The sequence below is a fragment of the Lonchura striata genome, chromosome 2 (assembly GCF_050655825.1).
Source record: "Lonchura striata isolate lonStrDom1 chromosome 2, ASM5065582v1, whole genome shotgun sequence".
NCBI lineage: Eukaryota > Metazoa > Chordata > Aves > Passeriformes > Estrildidae > Lonchura > Lonchura striata.
In genome coordinates, this window is record NC_140704.1 from 10,775,213 (window position 1) to 10,799,009 (window position 23,797).

Sequence of the window (23,797 nt, forward strand, 5' to 3'; positions counted from 1 at the left end):
CCCAAATTTTGTCTTGAAATTTGTTCTCTTGAAAACTGTCCAAGAAAGTAGTAATGCACAGGCAGTGTGAGAGCAGGGGTGCCAGGGCCTGCTCCTGGATAATCTGAATATTGAGGATCAGCATCATAGGGGGTGCACAGAGCATGTCTGCATGTGAGTCTGGAGTGCCTGCAATGGGCATGTGAACCTTGGGGGCTCACATGTAAAAGTGCCATGGACTGGGGAAGGCTGAGACTGCTGGTTCCAGCTGCTGGGCAGTCTGAATGTCCCAGGCCACCTCATAGAAGGATCTTTCCAGAAACTGGGGAAATGTGGGAATATACTTAGAGAAAAGCTCCTTCTATTCCATAAAATGACGTATTTGCGAAATACAGTATAAATAAAGTGTGAAGTCAAATCTCATTGCTCAAGAACACCTCAAGAAGACAGACTGAAGTAGTCATATCAAAATGTTTAGGAAGCTGCATGTCCCTTCAGAACAGGGCAGCTGCAGCCCCACTGTGAGGCCAGAGACAGGAATGGTTCTAAGAGCATGTTTATCATCCAGTAGTGCTCATGCAGTCATTACTACAGTTAACTGGAAAGGATTAACTATCATCTGGCTGATGAGTTATTACTTTTCAAATAGCTTACAAATTTCCACTGCACTGGACAGCTGTTTGGAGCACTTCAGCAAAACCAGGAGCACAGTTAAATAAAAGAAATGTAAAAGGAGTTATGCATTAAATTTCTAGTACTGTAGAAAAATGTGCAATCACAGATTAACATATAAATAAATTCTCTCAAGTGAATAATGTCATGTTTTGTGTAGAGATAAAAAACCCAAACTAGTGTGGAAGCCAAAGGAATTCCTAATTTTTAATCTAGTTTGCCTCCCAAAGAGTATCAAGTAATTTGCAATTTATTTAAAACTGATGTGCATGCCAGCTTACTGTCGAGTAGAAAACAGGGATATACATGCAAACTGCAGGATGTGCCTACATTCAGGTATCTTAGATATCTGTATTTCTTGTTTGCTGAAGATACACAAAAGACCCTAGAGCACAAGGTACAGTCAAGTTCACAAACTGCTCCAGAATTCACTCATGCTTTGTCTTTATCTGAAAGGATTTACAATTAAGAATGAGACAAGTCACTAAAAGTTATTATGAAAAAAAAGAAATTAAGGAAAAGCAATAATAGAGGGAAGTAAGAGTGTGTTTGTTTTGGGTTAGGAATTCATCAGGAATTTGTCAGAATTCATCAGGAGGTGCGGCTGCTGCAGCCCCATGACCACAGACCCAGCTGAAAGGAAGACTGAGCATGTACCTGCAGCAGGAACACACACACCAGATATTCCTGTGCATGTGTCCACCCACACAGAGCCTCGACACTTGGATCATTCTGGCCCCTGGGAGCCCCTGCTCTCCCAGTTGCACTCACACACACATAGAGAGTGGTTTGGGTTGGAAGAGACCTCAAAGATCATCTCATGCCAACCCCCTGCCATAGGCAGAGACACCTTCCACCAGACCAGCTTGTTCAAAGTCCCATTGAACCTGGCCTTGAACACTGCCAGGGCTGGGGCAACCACAGCTTCTCTAGGCAAGCTGTTCTGGGTCTCATCACTGTGAGGAATTTCTCCCTAATATATAACTTAAATTTCCCCTTTATTCAGTTTGTACCCATTACTCCTTGTCCTATCACTCACTGACAGAGTCCCTCTCTGGCTTTGCTGTAGGCCCCCTTTAGACACTGGAAGTTTCCTGTGAGGTTTCCACACAAGCTCCTCTGAACAGCCCCAAGTTTCTCAGCCTGTCGAGTGTGTCTATGCATGTACATGTACACTGACAGTGTGCATGTACCACGATCCCTCCATTCCTGGCACCCTGGAAACACGGCCACCATGGATCTCTGCCTCTTCTCCTGTGGCAGGCACTTGGCTTCTCACTCACAGGAACAGAACAGAAAGCCTCCTCAATCTGGAAAATGGTCAGGAATGGAGTTTAGTAAAAAGGGCAAACTGTAGTAATGGCATGTGCAAGGTATGAGCAGATATTTTTACTGACCGTGTGTGCTACCAGCCTCTTTTATTCGCTTTTCTCTCCATTTCCCCAAACTTTTCCTCCCTTATCAACATTAATCCATTGGTCTTCACAGATTTCATTCTTTCTCTAAACATCCCATATGTCATTCAAGACACTGAGGTGCTGAATCGTGTCCAGAGAAGGGCATGGAGCTGGAGCAGGGTCTGAGCACATGTTCTGTGAGGAGCAGCTGAGGGAGCTGGGGGTGTTCAGGCTGGAGAACAGGAGGCTCAGGGGGACCTCATTGCTCTCTACAGCTCCATGAAAGGAGGGGCTCGGCCTCTTATCCCAGGCAACCAGTGACAGGACAACAGGACACAGCCTAAATTCCTTAAAGTTTGTTTCACTAGAACCCTGCTCGCGGTCAAGTGCTCCTCTGGCAAGGCCAGACTCAACCCCAACGCTCCCCCTCCCACACTCCCTCTGTCTCGCCCTCCCTCACCCGCTCCCCTCCCTCTCCCTCCCGCTCCCGGCGGGCGGGGCGCGCGCAGCTCTCGCGAGAGCGCCGGGCGCGCTCCCTTTCCGGCGCGTGGCGCGGCGGTGGCGGCGGCCATGGCGCTCTACAACTTCAAGAAGATCACGGTGGTTCCGTCTGCCAAGGTACGGCCGCGCTCCCACGTTCCTGCCCCGGCCCCTGCTTCTGCCCTCCGTGCCCTCCGCACCGGGCCGTCCCTCTCGCTCGGCGGCTTCGAGGACCGCGCTGCCCTCCTGCCCCTTCCGCGGTGCCGGCGTGGTGTCGGCCTTCGCCTCCTCCCCCTCCCGCGGGAGTGGTGGACTCGCCCGTGCCGGTGCTGCTGCGGCCGGCGGCCCGTACCATGTACAGTGCCGGGGGGGGGTCCCTGAGCACGGATCCTTAACGCCGCGCTGTCCCCCACAATAACCCCTCTCGTTTTACAAACCTGCCTCATACCGAAAGCGTCTTGCTTCAAAATAAAGTCCTCCACCAGTCGGAGGAAGGGTTTTTAAATGCAGCAGGGTGAAGGGAGCTCCAAGCAGGGCTCGGTCTGGCTGGGGCGGCTGGGCCGGGGGCAGCCAGAATAGAAACTTGGAATAGAAACGGGGCAGGGAAGGTGCAAACTGCTTATTCCTGCGTGCCTAAAGCATTCCTCTCAAACTGTGGATGCACTTCACTCGTCAGCAGCCTCCTCCACCAAAAGAAAATTGTTGCCTTTACAAGAACTTGGCGTTTCGTGTAATTAATCATGTTTGCTCCATTGCAGGACTTCATAGATTTGACATTGTCAAAGACTCAGCGGAAGACCCCAACTGTCATTCATAAACATTATCAAATCCATCGGATTCGGCATTTTTATATGCGAAAAGTCAAATATACTCAACAAAATTACCATGACAGACTCACTCAGATCTTAACAGATTTCCCGAAATTAGATGTAAGTGTTTTCTCATTTGCTGATTACTCTGTGTAGACAATTTGGCTGATTTAAAGCAGATTTTACTGTGAGTAGTAGGCAAAACCTGTACTACAAAAATAGTATGCTCCTGTGAAGAGCAGAAGTCTAAGTTGTGCTAGTGGATGGCCATTAAAAGCTGGATTTTACAAGCTTTTAGCTGATCAGATATGTTTACCAAAAGTTGCTTTTAAATTAAGGTAGAATGTGGGGGGTTTTAAGTATATTGTGTCTGCTTGCTTCTTATTTCTTCTGTGTGTATGCATATGGAAATTGTACTTATATTTAGTCTTCTCAAGGAAATACCAAGAAATATAATATATCATATTGCTTTCCATCTTCAGGAGTTAATTTGACAACATAAAATGTTGTCCTTGGCCCAATAAAGGGTGGGGTTAGAAACACATTATTAACTTCCAACAACTGCAGCTGTATTCATTTCCCTGTGGGACTTTTTTATGGGCAGTTTTCTGCTCAGACTGAAATTATTCACTTATTAAATTGTTTTTCTTGATAATTTCATATCCGGTGAGTGTTGCTCCAGAATTCCCAGAAATATCTTCTGGGTTTTTTTTTCATCACCATGATGAAATTTCTTCAGGTAAATACATAACTAGCTGAAATACTGTACTTAAAAGATTTGTAGCAGAGATGCCACTTCCTTGAAAAGTTGAGGATTTATTTGGGCATTAAAAAATCTCTTTTTGTCCAGTCTTGCATAGAATTTCATTGCAGCACTCATAAAAGAAAAGGAATTTATAGTACTGCGGTATTTCTGCTATAATATGAATATCCTTTGAGACAATTTCTGTTGGCTTCTTGCAGTTTTTTCTTTGGAAAAAGAGACTTCAAAGTTGTATTAGGAAGTATTTCAGAAAGCAAAAGGTGAAATGGAGACTCTGTATGACTAAGTCAAAGATGTGTTTGCAGAAGAAATTCAGAGGAATTAAGATTCATGCATTTAATGACCAAGCAGATTATTTTTCTGACATATGATAGTAATGAAAATTGTTTGGCCTTTGCTGTCATTTGTGTTGCTGTACTGGAGAAAAAAAAAAAAAAACAAACTTATGTGCAAGAAATAGAGTAAGAAAGTATGAGACTTAACATCATGCTTTTGTTTTAGGATATTCATCCTTTTTACGCGGACCTGATGAATGTCCTGTATGACAAAGATCACTACAAGTTGGCTTTGGGGCAGATCAACATTGCCAAGAATCTGATTGACAAGTAAGGGGCGTTGATTTCTCTGGTTTTGCCTGTGCCTGGTGGTTGGTGGCTGAGCTCTGCTCTCCTGTGCCCGCAGCGTGGCCAAGGACTACGTGCGGCTGATGAAGTACGGGGACTCCCTGTACCGCTGCAAGCAGCTCAAACGGGCGGCCCTGGGACGCATGTGCACCATCATCAAGAGACAGAAACAGAGCCTGGAGTACTTGGAGCAAGGTTGGTGTGAAATACGGGCTAAAAATGCATTGGATATAAAGTTTATTACACTTAGTAGCAGAAGAATGTGTTTAGTAGAGGTTACAGATCCAGGAAACACGGGAGCACTTTTTAAATCCTCAAATACTTGTGTTTATTTTGGAAAAAAATAGTTTTCTCTTTGAATATTAATTAAGTGTTATGGTATTGCTAACAGTGATAAAACTTTGTTTAGAAGTCACAGGCATGCTTTTACTTACCATTCTTTTCACTAACATATATGTGAAAAATACTCCTTACTTCAGATTTACTAGTCTCAGGTTTGAGATTGATTTGGTGGAGTCATTCTAGCTGTAAGACAGTGGTCTTCATTTCTTAAATATTTCTTAAATTTTATTTTTGTTGTACGTAGATACTTGTGGAGTCCTCAAGGTATTACATACCTTTATGAATGATCATATTATATCAGCAGTGTTACTGATTTTTAGGACAATTCAGATATATATAGTTATTCCATCTCAGTAAAACTTAAATTATCAGAGATACTTAAAAAATATTTTTAATATTTCAGTACGACAGCATTTGTCTCGTTTGCCAACCATTGATCCCAATACACGAACTCTTCTGCTGTGTGGCTACCCAAATGTTGGGAAATCCAGCTTTATAAATAAGGTATGTGAGTGGTTTTTCCATAGATAATATTGAGAATACAATTTATTTAAAATAAGGTAGCTTCTAAACAATTTGATTTAGTTGTGGCTGTGTCTGATGTGAGTAGTAGCAAGTTCAAAAGTGTGAGTAGAGGTTGAATGAAATTCCTGAAGGAATAAATGGAAAGTTTTGATAGATTTCACTCTTAAAAATCCTTACCTTCTCCAAAATAGCATCCCATTAGCATATTTTCTGATAGACAGCTACTTGTAGAGAAGCTAGAATAACCATGTTTTAGTTTCTTTTTCCCCCTGTAGCAAAGGAATTGTATTATAATTAGGTTATACTACTTGCAACTTAAGGAAATTTTAAATAAATGTATGTGACTAAATCTTGTTTTAAGGTTACAAGAGCAGATGTAGAAGTGCAGCCTTATGCTTTTACCACGAAATCTCTCTTTGTGGGACATATGGATTATAAGTATCTTCGCTGGCAGGTGAGAACTGTTACTATTTTGCAGTTTCTTGAAAGATTGAGCTGGTTATAGCCTGATTTGCGTTTTTTTACCATGGGAGCTGCATTTTTGTGTCTTGGTGAGACAGGCTGTGTCTGACAGCTGCTGTGCAAGGTGCAGTGTGCCAAGTGAGAGCAGCAGTCAAAACCTGTTCTAAAAATGTACATGCATGGGTCTGTTCTCAATTGGAGGGAAGATGGGAAATGGAATTATTGACTAAAGCTAGATCACTTTTTATCACTCGCAAATTCTGGGCCAGGTAGGGACAGCATTTTCTCTTCCTCTGCAATACTTGGAGTGTTGGTTATGAAACCTCATTCTTACGTTTCTACATTTTTAAATTCTCAGTTTGGCAGAGCTTACAGTTCTATTTATGACTGAAAGGAAAAACTGTAGCTGTCTTAAAAAAGACAATACAGTTGAACAATCAAATACTGCAATAGCTGATGGGTAACACCTGACTTAATTATGTTAATTTTAGGTAGTAGACACTCCTGGTATTTTGGATCACCCCCTGGAGGACAGGAACACCATTGAGATGCAGGCTATCACTGCCCTGGCACATCTGCGTGCTGCTGTGCTCTACATGATGGATGTGTCTGAGCAGTGTGGGCATAGTCTGGAGGAGCAGGTGGAGCTCTTCAGAAATATTAAGCCACTGTTTGCTAACAAGGTGAGTTTTGTTCACATTATTAGCAAACCCGAGGGGTTTATAATATGGTAAATTGAATTAAGATTTTTTTTTTTTTGCCTTTTTATCAGCCACTTATAATTGTTGCAAACAAATGCGATGTGAAGAGGATTTCAGAACTTCCTGAAGAGAGTCAGGTTAGGATACTTCTCTCACCTCTTTGTCTTCTGATGTTTACAAAAATCCTGTGTGTGCATTGTGGATGGTTATAACTTTTTTTGGTCAAAATCTTTTACATGATCATTTCTTTATTGAGCTGCTCTAATAGTGCAGTGGAAGGTGGCTTTGCAAGTCTTGACCCCAGCTTTCTTTAGTACTGTCTAATGTAGCCCTTGCCTGAATATTGTAAATGCCAAGCAGAAAGCAGGTGCTTAATGGTTTCAGAAATCTCTGATGGTGTTAGACCTTTCAATTTCTGCTTTAATTGGAAGTTAGACAATAGCTTTACTCCATAATCCTTTCAGTGACAATTAGGCACAGTGAGCACTAGACTAAAGAGGTCTTGCTGAACAGTTGCAATAAAGTCCTTCAAGCTTAATTCAATTTTATCTACAGGCTAAAGAACATAGAATTTGTGTTCTCTTTTTTTTTATTTTTCCTTTATGGATCATTTATAGGTACCTTTTAAAAAGTAGTTATTTGCTTCTAAAAAAAGAAAGTGATTAAATAGAACTATAATTGTAAACTTGCAGTCATCTTTTTCGAAACACCCTTTAATAAAATAGTAATGCATTGTATGTCTTGATTCTGGATTAAGATTTCTGGTATTAATGTATTCTGGTATATTAAGAAATGCACAGGATGTCATTACTTGGGTTAATTTTTCAATTTTAGAAAATATTTGAAGCTTTTGAAGCAGAAGGATTTTCTGTAATAGAGACAAGTACGCTAACTGAAGAAGGTGTAATCCAAGTTAAAACAGAGGTAGGTCATTCTCTTAGTTTCATCCCAAATGAACAGCTAACATCTTGCTTCACTTGTATGAGTTTAATCTCAGCTAGACTGCATTATAGTGATAAACTTTAAAAATGTTGTCCTTGTTGCACCTCAGTGAGCTTGGGCGAAAATGGAAAGTAATGTCGTAATAATTTTTCTTTAAATTGTGTTTTTTTTTCTGAATCCTGTTAAAAAATGCATATCTGCATATGCATCTTCCCGTGATGCTTTTAACATAAAATAATTTGATGCTTTATTGAGAGTTAGAAGTATAATACAAAACGAGAATAAGATGTGAAGCCGGATACTTGGGATTGAATGCCTGCAGTGTCATTTGCTGTATCTAAAAGGCTTTGTTCCTCACCCTACCTTGCCATGTGCACTTTCAGGCCTGTGACAGACTGTTGGTCCATCGTGTTGAAACAAAAATGAGAGGAAACAAAGTGAATGAAGTGCTGAATAGATTACACTTAGCCATGCCAAACAAGAGAGATAACAAGGTAGGGTACATGTTTGCACTAGTTAATGTATTTCCCAGTACTTCTTAAGTAGGATAAGAATTCTGTCATTGTTAATCTGTGAACAGATTCAAATGCTGAAGTTTTCTAATTTATTATCTTTAAGTGCCTTTCCTGGTGGAAGCTTGGGATTTTCTATTATTCAGAAATACATTACAGTGCAACTGGTGATTTATAGCAGTGTGAAAAAAAAAATGATGTGAACTTTCCCTTTTTTTATTGGGGTGGACTTATTCCAGGAGCGACTGCCTTTTATACCTGAAGGAGTAGTAGCTCGTAAGAAACGCATGGAAGTAGACACTCCCAAGAGGAAGTTGGTAAGTGGCATCTCTAAATCACGAAATCAGCAGCTGGATTTTAAATTTGCTGTGTTATTCCATAGCTTTTAGATTAGATGGTATCTAAAGCCATGTATGTCTTTGCAGGAGAGAGATATTGAACTTGAAATGGGAGATGATTATATTTTGGATCTTCAGAGTAAGTATTAGATAAGAGTTGGTATGACCATTATTATTACTAAACAGTAAAATGTGGCTGTCTCAGCCTTAAGGGGGAATACCTAAATCTGACTCATTTAAACTAATTGCCAGTGCCACCATTTCATTTCATACTATCCTTCTGTTCCAGAACTGGTGATCTTTAGTGATGTGTTTTGTGATGTTACTCAGTTGTTTCCCATTTTGGAGTCACAGATAGGAAATAGCTGGTCTGATGATTCAAGTGATTTTTTCTTTCCATACTTCATTAATTTCTGATGCCCTCTTTGTTCAGAAAGTATCAATATGAGAGAGAACTGCATATATAATGTTTCAGCTGGGTTTTTGTTGCCTGGTGTATCTTGAGGCAGTGGGTCATGCCATAGCTGAACAATCTTTGGCAGTAGGATGGAGATGAGAAATATTTCTGAATATAGCAGTGATGCTGCCAAAATCTTAGGATAGGGTACTTCTTTTGTGTGTGTTTTCTGAGTGTTGTTTTTTTTGTCATGGAACATTCTTTTAAATTAATTGTCTCTTTATCAACTTTGTTGTATTTTTAAGAATACTGGGACTTAATGAATTCATCTGAGAAATATGATAAGATTCCAGAGATATGGGAAGGCCATAATATACTTGACTACATTGATCCTGATATAATGAGAGTGAGTTTTCCATTTATTGCTTTATACTTTTCTTTCCTCTTTATCTCTTATTTGTTTAATGTCAGTTACTATTTATAGATTAAAAACAAATCGTGTATCATGAGAACCTGTTCTTTTTTTGCATTGTCTGCACTTGTCATGGGAAAAGATACTAGGGTTTGAATGATAAAGGACAAAATTCCACAGGAATGGAAAATTGCTTCACTTTGTCAGAATGATGGTGATCTCATCTGTTCCATTCCAAAATATTAGGTTTGCACTAGAAATTATATTTCTTGGTTCTTTGACTACAGCTACAGGAGTGTAGCTATCAAACTTTATGTATTTTTAATAATACAAAGTTCATCCATCAGATTTACATCTATGGAGGGTATGCACTGAATGCTCAATTTGTAACATTTTTATTTAATAACAATCATTGTTTAGATTTCCTGCTGGTTGTTAAGGAGGAGTGATAAGTGCAGCCCACGGAGCCTCCCAGTTATGCAGCTGGGTTCCTGTGGATTCTGGTGTTCTGGGCTCATGTTGAATGTCAGAAGAGAAGGGTTTTTCAGAGTCTGTTTCCAAAAATGGCACAGCAAGCACAGCTCACAGGACAGTACAGCTGCTTTCACACACTGGGCGGCTTTGGGCAGCCACACAGATTTAGCCAAGTGATAATGTGGAGTGATGGAGTTAGTCTGCACATCAGTGTGTTCATGGGTTCACAGTAATCTCTGTCACCAGCCCTGTTAGTGTGGTTACCAGGTAATGTAGTTCCTTCTTTGAAGGGCCTGTGTGCTGTCACAGCCCAGGACCATGTACAAATGTAATGTTGAGGATCATAAGTCAAGGATCTGATCTCTATTTTACCTCTTCAAAATCTAAGAAACTGGAAGAATTGGAAAAAGAAGAAGAGCTGAGAGAAGCTGCTGGAGAATATGACAGTGAACCAGAAAGTGAAGATGAAGAAATGATGGAAATCAGAAAACTGGCAAGGAAGATACGAGAAAAGAAGAAACTGAAAATCCTGCAGTCAAAGGAAAAAGATGTTCATGGTCCAAGGATGCCTAGAACAGCTAAAAAGGTGAGTCTAGAACATGTTCTGTAAAAAATCTTGCTGCTATGTAACAACATCATGAAAGCATGTATCACTGTCAGGTAATGGAACTGATGGGTTTTGTTCATACTTGGCCCCTTCACTGCTTGCTTCCTTCTGTTCTCCCAGGAGTTCTGGTTGCTGCTTAGCTGAGGAGGGATAGTAAACCTTTTTTTTTGTGTGTCACATAAGTGAGTCTTGTGTAAAACTCCATATGTAGTGCAGAAAAGGTTTTTAATAATATGATTCCGTTTGTTTAACTGTGTTGTTTCATTGTATATTATCTGTTCGCTTAAAATTCAAAGAACTATAAGAATTAGATAATTACTTAAAATCACAATCATGTTAAATTTATTCTGGAAAAGGTGATGTGTCTTTTTAGTAGCCAGGTATCATTATTTCTGATGGCAGACTCTCTTCTGACCTGTCCAGGACAATTGCAAAGTAATAAACTGGTAACGAGACATTTTGAGAAAATGAATCTAGCTGCTGTTGCCCCTAAGATCTCTTACCTTCTCCAGAGTGTGTGTCTTTTGGGAGAAAAGGAAACATTTTTGACCAAACAACTTCTTGTCAGCTTTCCACAAAAAAAAGGAAAAGCAATTACATGATCTTTAGGAAATGTGGGACCATTGGAGTCCTGTGAAACAGAATTTATGGGGGCAAAAAAAAAAGTTGCAAAAAATGAAATGTGAAGGTAGGATGTCAATAACCTGCTTGTGGATATGATAAAGCCAGAATTATATAGTGAATATAATGGACTTGTGGTGGTTTAGTGAGACAAAAAGTTGGAAGGATTTTTTTTTTAAAGAAACATGTTTTTTTTAACTGTGTTTGTACAGGTGCAGAGGAAGGTGTTAGAGAAAGAAATGACTGATCTTGGACTTGACATGACTAATAAAGATGATGTAAGTTTTTTCTAATTAAATGTAATGTTTGTCTAAAAGAGACTTAGATTTCTTTGAGCACAGTTGAAATGCTGATTGTAATTGTCACAAGAGAGAGGTGGGGTCTGTTAAGGGTGAATTAGGAATTGCAGATGAGGCAGTTGGTACTGGAATTTTTTGAGTAATGTGATCAAAACAGGTTGTATAAGCTGGAAAACTAACATTTATCAAAAATCATGTATACAAGTGCACTGCTTTCTTGGAATTTGTGTAGGATTCTAGAACAGGCTTAGCTAAGCATACTTCTTAATTATCAAGTCTGCTTTGTTGGATGAGACTCTACTATGTTAGAAATAGTAATAGCAACAGATCAGGCCTATCTTTTTATAGTTCATTAATTCCATGAGCTGTAATTGAAGTTTTTGAGGGCAGCTGGCATCTTTAAATGTAAGGCAGATAAAATATTTCATCAGAGACTGGCCTCCAGGAGACATTTTATTTAAAAAAAGCCCAAAACATTTTGTACAACAAATCCAGTGGTATTACAGCTCCCTGGATCTTGAGATCTCTGTTTAGCTAAACAAGGAGTTAGGAAACAAGAACTGTCAACACTGCACATCTGAATCAAGCATTTGTGGTTCTCAGAGCTGCCATGCCGTGTTGATGTAAGAGCAATGTAATGCTTATGCTATAACATGGTCAGTCTTCATGTCTGAAATTCTTCAGGGCTATGCCCAGTACACAGGACAATAATCAGGGTAGGTTTCATCATTGTTATTTTGCTGTTGCAAAATTGCTTAAGCGTTGTTGCTATCCATTAATTTGTATCTTTTTATTGATTACGTATGAGTCTACTCCACCAGAAGAAAAGAGCCAGTTAGTAATTGTGGAGGAAAAAAAGCTAATATTCACTGAAATTTGAGTGCTCCTGTAGGACAAAGAGGCAGTGAGCAACAGCTGTCAAGATCTTTATGTTACTATGGAATAACAAATACAATTTATCACAGCAATCCACTTCCTGGTTTTGCTATTACTCTGATTAGAAGTGAGCTGATTGTTTCTGGCTTTAAAGGTTAAATGATGTTACTATGGAATAACCAATATAATTTATCACAGCAATCCACTTCCTGGTTTTGCTGTTACTCTGGTTAGAAGTGAGCTGATTGTTTCTGGCTTTAAAGGTTAAATGTTTTCACTTTCAGGCACATTACATGAGGAGGTCGCGCAGCACCACGAGGAAGCGCAAACGCGAAGAGTCTGAAGCGCCCAGGTCGGCGTCGCGCAGTCGCAGCTGCTCTCGCACGCCACGGGATGTGTCTGGCCTTCGGGATGAAAAGGTTTGTTATTCATCTGTATTTACCTGTTTGGCAGCTCAACCAGCATGATTGTGCCTAGACCAGCTCCTGGGAGACTTCAGAGTAGGCTGGTTATGTTTGTCCAGAGTTTGTGTTTGGTCTCCCTGCAGCTTGATCATATTTTCATTTGGACTCTTGTTTCTCTACTTCCATCTTGCAAATAACATGTAATAATATAGACCAAAGAAGTACATTTTAATTATTGTCTCTAAATGCAAGTCTGAAGAAAGAATTCTGCAAACTGTGGTTCTATCTTTAGTAAGTGAGGAATTCAGGGATAGCATGATCCTGTGTTAGTGTTCTGGAAAGTTTTGCTAAGTTTCAGAGTGATACTGCTCAGCTGGTGTTAATGTCCTTGATAAAACCATCCGGCTTAGTGGGTTTTTTTAAAGGTAAAGCTTATTACCTGAGTTACTGAGGAAGTTACTCTGCATTGTTTGTTTGTTTGTTTTTAAATAGATGGTGAAGAAGGTTAAGATCATGGCAAAGAAAGCTCAAAAGAAAATGAATCGCCTGGGCAGGAAAGGAGAGGCAGACAGGCACATATTTAACTTGAAGCCAAGACATCTGCTGGCTGGGAAGAGAAAATCTGGTAAAACACAGAGAAGATAAGCAATCTTCTAGATCAAAATCAAAAACTGGTCAAAAAATCAAATTTAAAATAAAAATTAAATTTATTAAAACTAAGTTCTAGTTGTCATCTTTTTTAGTAATACTTGATATTTAAATGTGTGTTTTGTGTTAGTGGTTATGATACTTCAAGTTCAGTATTTCAATACCTTGATATTGCAGTTCCAAGAAATTCAATTCTAGTGGCAGAAACCATTTCTAAACAGACATTAAAAAATATTTTCTTTCATATTTTTATTCCTGACTTTCATGTATCAGTAAAGTGTTTATATTTCTATACAAACCTAATTTAAAATGAGGTTAAATCTAGAAATGTGCACACTTTGTTAAATTAATAAATTCCTGGGTTCAGTAAGGTTTGGATTGCTGCATGCAGGTAATCCTTTGTGATGAGTTTATGTTGCTGGTGAAGGTTGAAACGGGTGGGCAAGTAACAGGAAAGCACCAAAAACTAGACAAAGTTTGTTTGTGCCCTGAAGCACGGGAGCAGTGCTGCCACTTTACTGAGATACAGGGTGACTGGAGGAGAAACTGCAGTTCTAGTACTGACCTGCACCCTGTAATAACCTAGAACAGCATGGGCAGGGAAGGTTACACCTTACAGCCTTGAATATTTAATATTAATATTTCAGATATGTAGAAATTGAGGCTCGGACTGAAATTCTGTGCCAAGCACATGTTGCTGTCATCCTTGGCTTAGCAGGACATTTTCTCTTTAGGATCTGACAGATAAAATTCTGCTCAAGGCAAAATATATGGTCATATGTGAAATATTTTTTGTCCCTACTTTGTCAGTGGTTACATAGAGGTTTTCAAAATGATGCATTATAAATGTGTTGCTTGAACAGTGCACTTCAAATCCATATCAAAAATTAATACTGCCCAGAAAAATGAGGGGGAAAGAAAGAAACCTCAAATCACTACTTTTTGAAATACAGCCAGTAACTGGCTGTCAGATGTCAGCTTTTGCAGCATGTGTAAATTGATAAGAGTTTCTCTCATCTACTTTGTGTAATAAATTCAGAATTAAAACATACTGTAGTGCCACAAAGAAGACAGAGGTCAAGTAAAACTTCTGAGGGACTTGGAGGAACTGTTAAACAAAATTTTTCTTTCAGCTTCTACATGCACAGGGCTTCTGCTTCAGGATCTGTTTTGCCAGCTTTTGCTCCAAGCTGAACTAGAAAAACAGAACTTTTTTGATCCAGTAGATCTGAGTCCTGCTGCCCTGCCCATATCGTGCTACTTCAGTGGTGTTTAATGCACAGGGTGCTGCTTAGAGTGTGGCAAAGACAGATTATTCTCCATGAAGTTTCACATCTGGAAAGAAAACAACAGTCCAAGGGTTTAGGCAAGATGTTTTAATTATAAAGTTAGATTTAAAAAGTATTTGAGACCTACATTGCCTATGGCGGGGTATCACAGCTGATTGCACTGAATTCAAGAGAGCTGCTACATCACATCACTGTTCCCTCACCTGATACTTGCTTTGAAACAATACATCAGTTCTGGCCAGTATACAACAAACCTGGCTCCAAAACCTCCAACTACTGGAGGTGCTGGTACAAGGAAGCTTCAGTGCTGCAGTCACAACAGGGATGAGAAAGAGAAACTTTGACCAAGGAAAAAGTTAGTTTTACCCCAAATCCAGACACAGAATCCTTAGAACCATGTTTACTTGCAATGATAAGTGGTATGACAAAACATCCTATTTCATCAGGCTCTGGGAGAACTCAAAAACTAGTTTGAGTAATGTGCTAACAGAAGAAATCACAAACTCCCTCCATCCCCCCCCCCCCCAGTCCATAATTAAAATTGAAGCACCCTTGAGTATTTGTCTTACTGAAAAAAGCCTCTGAAGTTACTAGCAACTGATTGACTGGAAGATCAAAAAGGATTAGCTCTGGTAATTTCTAATTAACTGACATCAAGACCCAGTGTTAGCTCACAAATTATCACTCTTGAATTTTGGGGTTCAGTGGGTTTGAGCTGTCTGGGAATGACTATTACAGGAAAAGAAAAGCCCTTGTATCAAGATGCCTAGTTTCCTGGAAAATGGAGAAGAGCCATTTAGTGCACATCCAGTCTCCAAAGACAGACTACTGACATTAGATAGGTACCATTAACATTTGCTGTAATTAACTTTTTTTTTTTTTAATTTGAAATGTCCAGTATTCAACCATCAACTAATCAGAAAATCCTGGTGGGGGAAAAAACCCCAAGCACTGTTATTATCTAAAGCTTTAACACATATGTCAGCACTTCAAAATCAAACTTACTCCACACAGGCACTCCAATTACTTAAGCTTTTATGGGTTTGGTTAATTACAGAGTATAGTAGCTGAAGAGATTTGCTTTCTGCAATTAAAAATAATCCTGATTACTTTGTTTTTTTTCTTCTGGCAATTGGTCTTCTCAACATCAGAGCAGAGCCCACAGTCATGTGTAATCACTAAGGTGTGGGTAACTTCAGTGAACACCCAGCTCTCCTGCCTGAGCTGGGCAGGAGGTGCCTGGACTCCCTCCCACGTGTGCAGGGCACACGAGGGCTGGGGATCTTTCACCAGGCAACGGAGGAAGAGGAACTCGGGGGTTTCATGCTGCTGTTACCCATTTCACATGAGATCTTAAAGGCCCAAGAGAACCAAGGGGTAAGAGGTGACAAAGACACAAGAAAAAACACTAGCTATGACATCTGTATAAATTAAACATGCTCCATGTGGACCAACTCTCTGCATGTACATCATGATTTATCAGTGTTAATGAGACCACACATCACTGCTAGCCTTCAGCACCTTTTTGCCAGCTATTTACATTCGGTGTATTTTTTCATGCTCAACAAATTTGTTCAAGTTATTCAAGTTATCCCACCACTTAAAAAGAAAGGTCTCTGCTATCAGCTTGAACCATGGAGTAATTTTAACTTCATTCCTGGCAGCTTTGTCCAAGAGCTGTTTCAGTTCTTTCTGTGTCACATAGCAGTAGCTTTGGATCTCGTTGGGGTCAGGATTCAGTGTCACATCCTTCTGCACAAATAAGATATAGTCTATCTCATGTTCTCCCCAGATGCCATCAGACTTGGCTTTGTAGTGAATTCTTGTCAGGTAGGAGATTTCTTCTGGAGGTACCTACAACCAAAACACTTGTCAGAAGTGCTGCCAGACAAGGAGAAGTGCACTGCTGGGCACTGCAGTACAACTTATCAGCTGTTGTCCTCTTCCTTAGAAATTATTTGTTCCCAGGTATACAAATGCAATGCACTTTTTCACAAAGAATTATTAAGGAAAAAAAAAAACAATTTAAAGCAGTTTGATGGCATGAATTGCACAGCATTTCTCCAGCCAGACTCACCCTGTAATACTTGGAGTGTATTTCTCCTATATGGTATGCTTTAAATAATGCTTACCAGACTTGCACACTCATTGAGCACCGATGAACACAAACACTTGCACCTACCCCTCACCTCCCAAGGAAAAGACTTGGGAACTACCTGAAACCAAGGTCAGAACCACGTACTGACAGACCAAGTGTAACCCTGCCCTCCAGGGATCTCTGGAAGTTCACTCAGCTCTCTGCATTTCCAAAGATAAGTTCATTTTTTGGTTTGTGGCTGACTCTGTCTGCCAGACACAGTCTGTAAACTGGCAAATGCTGCCAAGAATTCCTGCTTCTCCCTCCTTTCTTTACCTGCTCCATGGGAATTCCCAACTCTGCTTTCAGTCGTCTCTGTGCTGCTCTCCGAACACCAATGGCATCGTTTTCTTCCAGTTCTTGTGGATGGCTTAGAGGGTGACTGCAGCAAGTGTTGGTAAAACAATCTGCAAGAAGTTTAATCAGTTCATTTTTGACACATATAAGGACCTGGGAAAAAAAATTCCAAAAAAAACAACACCAAAATCCCCCAGAGACAAAGGCCAGTTATTCAACACATCCCTGCTTCATTTCTGTTTTGCAGAGAAGGGTTACAGAAAGAAGATATTTACACCTCTTATTTTCCTTTACATATTTTGCACTGGGATTTGCCTCTGCCAAGCACTACTTTGCAGGCTAGTGTTTGATACACATGAGGACAGGCATTCTTATCCCCAGCATATCTACTTAGAGAGCCAGTCTGTAAAGACCTTGTTTATCTCTCAAATGCTAATTAAAATTACTTTTGGGAGTTCATATGTAACAGAATAATGAAAATATTCCCAGAGCTTCAAGAGCAGCTGGCAGTAAGCAGAATTAAATACAAAGTTTATACCTGTGTTTAAAGGACAATCATACTCTCTCCATACTCTATTATTCATTTTTTTCCTTCTCTGCTAACCAGTCAAAATGCTCAAACATGGTTTGTAGATATTCTAACTCTGTTTCAACTTTTTGTCTATAAACATCAAGCTCAAAAGCATCTAAAATAATCTCTAAAGTAAAGATTCCCTTGGAAAAAAGAAAAATGTTTTCCTTGCTCAAGTTGGAAACACTTGATCTTGTTTTCCACTCAAAATTCTGCAACGAACAACTTTATGCTCCCTCCAGCATGCCTCATGTAAGCTGTTTCTGCTGTTTCTGTTTGATTCCCCTCCTTATTTTTATGTCTCTCCATTTGCATTTGACAGTAATAGTTCAGTGTTCAAAACTCATGCACTGCACGGTTTGGCCACACAGCCTCACTTGTGGCAGAGTTACACAAGTGCTGGTTAAGACAGCACAGACCAAGGTCCACAGCTCTCCCAGGCACCAGGGCTCTGCTGCACATCAGCTTTTCCCAGTGCAATGGGACACTCTCCACAGCCATTTCTTCAACCCAATAAATGTCTTGCAGCAGAGGGGTAAACACCACACCCTCTGCCCTTGCATGAACAGGATCAAACATGTCAGGGTACAACCATTTCCCAAGAATATCTGTAACAATACACAAGCATTCCCATTATCTTACTTCACCCACAAGGTATTTTGAACTCTGAAAAGTATTGTAAGTATGTCCTCTCTAAAGTACTAAATTCTAAAACCTCAGAATGAGTTACACTGCAGAACTGGATTGACATATGTTTTTTAAAATATTGATCTAAATAAAACATTTATATAAACACATTTATATAGGTGTTTCAGTACTAACCTGGAAATGTAATTTTTGCATTTGACCTCTGCTGCAGCAGTAGTTTATTTTCGGTATTAAATAAGAAAACACTGAAAGCTCGGTGCAGTAAACCTAAAAATAAGAAAACCCCAAACAAACAACAAAACAGAGATATTTAATAGAAGAGAAAAAAATATGAAAACAAATAAGGGCTTATAATGGCCTCTTTTTTACATATTCCAATTTAAAATTAATATATGTTAAAACCCAGGGATTTGATAAATAACTCAAGAGCTTTTATTCAGGTTTCTAAGTCAGCTTATGCAAAACACGAAATTAGAAGAGTTCCTAGAACAAAAACACAACAGAAGAGTTCTTCTAAACTCAGTTCACCATTCTGAATGTGCACATTTGGAAAAGCTTCCAAGGAGAACTTGGCACCCCTAAATTTACAATCAAAAAGAGATGACTCAAAAATTCCTAAAAAACTGCATTTCAAGACCCTTCAAGAATTGCAAAAGCAGAACAAAAATAGGCTCCATTAAAAAAAGACAATTGCTGTTTTCTTCACCTTTTGAGTCTGTTATTCCTCACTCTTCAGGAAGATGCTTTCCCTAAGTACATAAAAAAAGGTCACACACTACCATGAGAGACTGTTGAATCTGACCAACCTCAAGTAAACTCAAAATCAGTTAAACCCTTTCCTATTAGCAGTGTTTAAAGAAGAACTCTGGGTGAACTACTTTAAAATGAAATCCTTTTATACCTGAAAAGAACTCAGCAAAGAAGCAAGAAGCATTCTTTAGAAAAAGCTACATAGAATTAGGTATCCATAACAGGAAAAAAATACTACTTTATCTTCAAAATGTGTTTAAAAAGATTTGTCAAGCTTGTATGTGCAATCACACATTTCTGTTCTTTGCAATTATCGCCAATTGAGTGTTTCTCCATTCTGCAGAATTTTAACATTAAATATTTTATGCTGAGGAAGAGGGCCCTAAGGGGAGGTACTTGCTCTGGTTTGATCCAACACTCACCTGAGATCAAGGCTTTAATTTAATCATGACTACACTTCTGAAAATATTTAATCAACTTAATGGTTCCATTAGGAGATAAGCAAGCTGTACCTTTGTCAATGTTTTCATTCAAGTGACAGTTTTTCTTGGTCTCTGCTCCAATCTTATTGTCATTTTCATCGATAAGGATGCACATCTCTGCCAAGAGCTGCACCTGCTGCTCATCCAGGTGATCTGTGTTTACTTCAGGCATCCTGATGGTAGCACACGTTCTACTGAAGACAGACAATGAAGAGTCATTCACTAAAAACAACATCCACAAGGTTCTGGGCAGAGTGTGAGGAAATAACCTAATGGCTTATTTCTCTGGTATGGTGTAAATGGCATACCAGTTTTGTTCTGAGAAGGTTTACACGCTTTTAGTTCCCTGAAATTTCTTATCACTATACAAATCACATAACAACATTAGGCAGGTGCTTGAAGCATTTTTATTTCTCAGGCAAACCCTTGCAGCAGCTGCTGCAGGACAGCCATGCTGAGCCATTTTTATGGACTGTCAGTGGCAGGAATTCCAGTTCCAAAGCTCAAGCTGTGCACCAGCTCTGGCTATTTCATAACACCAGGTATCCTGTGCACGAGGATTTCTCCTCTCCACAGTCTTTAAAGGCTCAGGAATGGGGTTTCAACCCGAGGCACCTCCAAAGCAACATCTGCCCTGCCCCGAGCCTCTGCTCCCAAAGAATCCTGGATGGGTCAGGTTGGAAGGGACCACAGGGGTGGCCTGGTGCCCTCCCCGCTCTGTCAGGGTCACCCCGGAGCCCACGGCACGGGACTGCATTCAGAGAGCTCCGGGGTATCCCTGGGGAAGGGGCTGCACACGATCCAGGCAGCCTGCTCCCCTGCACGGGCACCCACCCAGGAGCGGGGCTCTGCTCACGCCCAGTGCGAGCCCCTGAGCATCAGTTCTGCCCCTGGCCGCTCTTCTTACTGCTCAGCAACGGGGACATCCCCTCGGCACCCTCCCGTGGGTATTAGAGATATTAACGATGTCTCCATGGATAGTTATAGCTATTAACGATGTCTCCTCTCAGCTGCCTCTCCTCGAGGCTGAACAGACCCAGCTCCCTCAGCCTTTACTTCTGACCTTCGCTGCCTTCCCACAGACCCGCTCCAGGAGCTCCTCGCCTCTTGGTGCGGAGGAGCCCAGACCCGGACACAGCGTTCTGGATGCAGGGTGGGCGCGCTCGGCAGCAGTGCCCGTGCCCGCTCTCCGTGCGCCCCTCTCCCCGCTCACCCCGCTCTCCGTGACCCCTCTCCCCGCTCACCCCGCTCTCCGTGCCCCCCTCTCCCCGCTCGCCCCGCTCTCCGTGCCCCCCTCTCCCCGCTCGCCCCGCTCTCCGTGCCCCCCTCTCCCCGCTCTCCCCGCTCACCCCGCTCTCCGTGCGCTCGGCCCCCGCCGCTCTCCCCTCACGCCGGGGCCGCTCCGGGGGGCCGCGCTCCCGGCCCGCCGCAGCGCGCGCCACATCTCCCGTCACACCCCGCCCGCCAATGGCGCCGCCGCTCGGAGCTGACGTCACCGCATCGCCCGATCGCCCCACTGCGGCGCGGGGGGCGGTGCCAGCAGTGACAGGTGGTGACAGCGGAGCGCGCGGCCAATCGCGCGCGGCCCCGCAGCGGCGCTGGCCAATAGAGACGGGGAGCGGCGGCGAGCTGGCCAATGGGAGCGGGGCAGCGCGGCGGGCGGAGCGGGCGGCCGTGCCCACAGCCGGCACAGGGGAGGGTCGGGCTCAGGGTCGGGCTCCCGCAGCAGGGAGAAGCATTTTGCTTCCGACAGGAATCACAGACTCAAAGAGGCTGTAAAAGCCCTCAGAGATCATCGAGCCCAGCCTGTGACCGGACAGTACTATGTCAACCAGACCACGGCACTGAGTGCCACATCCAGTCTTTGCTTAAACACCGTGAGGGACTGTGACTCCACCACCACTCTGGGCAGCGCGTTCCAATGTCTAAAGATTGAATATTTCTAACATTCAGCGCTGTTTATGGTCTTTTCACCCACCCACGGAAACCGAAGGACTGTGCCCAAGTCCCGGCTCCCACAATGTGCCGGTGTTTGTGGGGAACAGTTCCAGCGCGGAAGTTGTGGGAGTGTTTCAGGAGGCCATAAGCCCGGGGCTGCGGACTGACGGGGCGTTCTGGCACACTGCGTGCTTTCCTTCGGCCCGCAGCAGCATCCCTCGAGCTGAAGAGGTTCGGGTTGTGCAGCACAGATGCAGCACCGGGAATGGGGAATGTCGGCTCCCCTCCTGCGCTGACAGCTCCGGGAAGCAGATCCTGTGCTAGTCAAGCTCTGGAATTGCCTGACTCTGAGCTCTCGAGGGGCAGAGAAAGCAACAAATATTCTGGGTAGCTATGGAACACAGGCAGATGTCAAGATGAACTGGCCAGATAGAGGAGTTTAGATATGCACAGATAACAAACTAAAAAAACTTCAGTACCAAGCCTCTAGAAACTTCACACTACCATAGCTAAATGCCTGCTCAGCAAGACTTTTGCTGGCTTATTGCTTGTCCACAGATTTAGGTTTGTGACTGGATGACATAAAAAGCCTAGAAATGACATTTAACATGTCTTGGAGGCATGGCTCGCTCTGATTCCCTCTCAGCTCAAGTTCCAGAATTTCAGTCTTGTTTGCTTGATTTCTTCTTGGGAACAGGACAGATGGCCTATCACTTATCATTAACAGCACAAATGTTCAAATGGACAGATAATATTTTTCAATGGAGGGGGAGGTGGGGTGGGTTATCTTACAGCATTCCCTTGTGCAGAGCTTGATGAAAGAAAGAAGAGTAGAGGTGATTTGAATGAAAGCCACTTGAAACCATCAGAACATCAAAAGTGAAAAAAATAAATAAAAAAAAGACTGTAACAATGTGTTGGCTGCTACATATCCTTTTAACTACATAAAACATAACATTATGTATTAATGTTAATATTGTGTTATTCATTAATAAACTGCAAATATAATGTTATCACAGGAATGCTGATAATAAATATGTACTCTCAGAAAGGACAGAAATGTACACAGATTGCTTTTTATTGAGTTTACTTTTCATTACTATACAGATTACTTATTGCTGAATCACTGGCACAAAAGCACAGTAATTGGAGACTGAGATATGCTGATATATCTTCACAGATATACTGAGAACATCCTTCACCATATTCGTCACTTGCTTGTTTCATTGTTCCAGATTAAAAAAAACAAAACAACTGTAATTTTTTCTTCTATCATTTTCATAAAGGAACAAAACAAGCTACACAGATGTATGAAAAAAAAAATACTGAGATGGACATAGAAACCAGCATTTCATATGATGACAACAGAATTAACAAGCAGCTCTCCTGTGAGTGAAGCTCTTTTAGAATAGAAACTACTCCCCTGGGAGGCAGAGATGTGTCTGTGCCTCGGGCACAGCTAGCATGGGACATCAGCAGGTGTACAGAGTGACCTTCAGGCTGCACAGCAGAGGGAAACCAGCAAAATGTGTTTATAGATGATAGAGAAAAGGGGCTTTTTTTCCTAGTAAAAATTACTGAAAACTTCTTCAGAAACAATTATAGTTCCTGTTTTGCACAGACAAACAAAGCAGTTCACCTGAGTCAATGCTAGTGAGTAGCAAGAAGTGACAATAAGTCCTGGTGGATGAGAGGCAAAGAAGCAGGGACAAGGGATGACCGAGACAAAACAAACCATTTTCACAACCCCCCTCCCCCCCCAAAAAAAAACCAAAACAACAAACCAATAAAACCCCAAAAAACAAGGGAGATACTTCCCAAGCCTTTAACCAGGTTTTATGTCACCTGTATCATCTTTCCTTTTGCTCCCCTCCAGACTTGCTCTTTGACTTCAAAGCTCTTTGTGTTGAAAATAAAGCATGCTAATTTTTGTAATGCACTTCACTGGTATGCACTTCACTGTAACCTCAGAACTTCTACTCCACCCTACATAAACAGAAGTGACATATAGATGCTTTGGAGACTTAATTTTTGCGTCACCTGAAGTTCCCTGTTTTCAAACACTCAACTACCAAGGGAAAGACAGTTTCCTGTAACAACTGGAATGTTTTTCATTCACCTGAAAATCCAACCAGCTGCAAAGCCCTGACATATTTTTGGTGTCTACTAAGAGAAAGGGAAGTGCAATCCTCACCAAACTGAAGAAAAACTTTCCAATTCTCCAGCAAGTTAAACAAGATGATGACAAGCTACGAAGTAAAATAAATGCTGAAACAAACCTGGGATTTGACCCCAGCCTAGAGTGCATAAACTCCTGAAAAATGCTTGTCCTCGGGCTTCTTCCCCTCCCCATCACATCCAGACTTCTTCTTTTTCAGCTTCCTGTTAACTTGCTCTGATGT

The 23,797-nt window shown here is 41.4% G+C and overlaps 2 protein-coding genes across 7 annotated transcripts; one reads left to right on the forward strand and one right to left on the reverse strand.

The window, feature by feature from the left end:
• Nucleotides 1–2,582: 2,582 nt before the first annotated feature.
• On the forward strand, nucleotides 2,583–13,355 carry GTPBP4 (GTP binding protein 4). Its single transcript, XM_021528808.3, has 17 exons — nucleotides 2,583–2,666; nucleotides 3,287–3,457; nucleotides 4,602–4,705; nucleotides 4,782–4,918; nucleotides 5,469–5,569; nucleotides 5,952–6,044; nucleotides 6,544–6,735; nucleotides 6,825–6,890; nucleotides 7,588–7,677; nucleotides 8,079–8,189; nucleotides 8,447–8,524; nucleotides 8,633–8,684; nucleotides 9,248–9,348; nucleotides 10,217–10,414; nucleotides 11,269–11,334; nucleotides 12,516–12,650; nucleotides 13,128–13,355. Exons 1-17 carry the CDS (start codon nucleotides 2,619–2,621, stop codon nucleotides 13,278–13,280), a joined length of 1,896 nt encoding a protein of 631 aa, XP_021384483.1. The 5' UTR covers nucleotides 2,583–2,618; the 3' UTR covers nucleotides 13,281–13,355.
• Nucleotides 13,356–14,644: 1,289 nt separating this feature from the next.
• Nucleotides 14,645–20,926, reverse strand: IDI1 (isopentenyl-diphosphate delta isomerase 1). Of its 6 annotated transcripts, none has more exons than XM_021528810.4 (5): nucleotides 20,807–20,926; nucleotides 19,488–19,648; nucleotides 18,400–18,492; nucleotides 16,986–17,116; nucleotides 14,645–16,426 (listed from the first exon to the last, which is right to left on the reverse strand). In XM_021528810.4, exons 1-5 carry the CDS (start codon nucleotides 20,899–20,901, stop codon nucleotides 16,109–16,111), a joined length of 798 nt encoding a protein of 265 aa, XP_021384485.2. In that variant the 5' UTR covers nucleotides 20,902–20,926; the 3' UTR covers nucleotides 14,645–16,108. The 6 variants fall into 6 exon arrangements, with proteins under 6 accessions (XP_021384485.2, XP_021384484.2, XP_085419832.1 ...); XM_021528809.4 differs by having other exon boundaries at nucleotides 19,488–19,651; XM_085563706.1 differs by lacking the exon at nucleotides 20,807–20,926 and adding an exon at nucleotides 20,639–20,683.
• Between the last annotated feature and the right edge of the window lie 2,871 nt (nucleotides 20,927–23,797).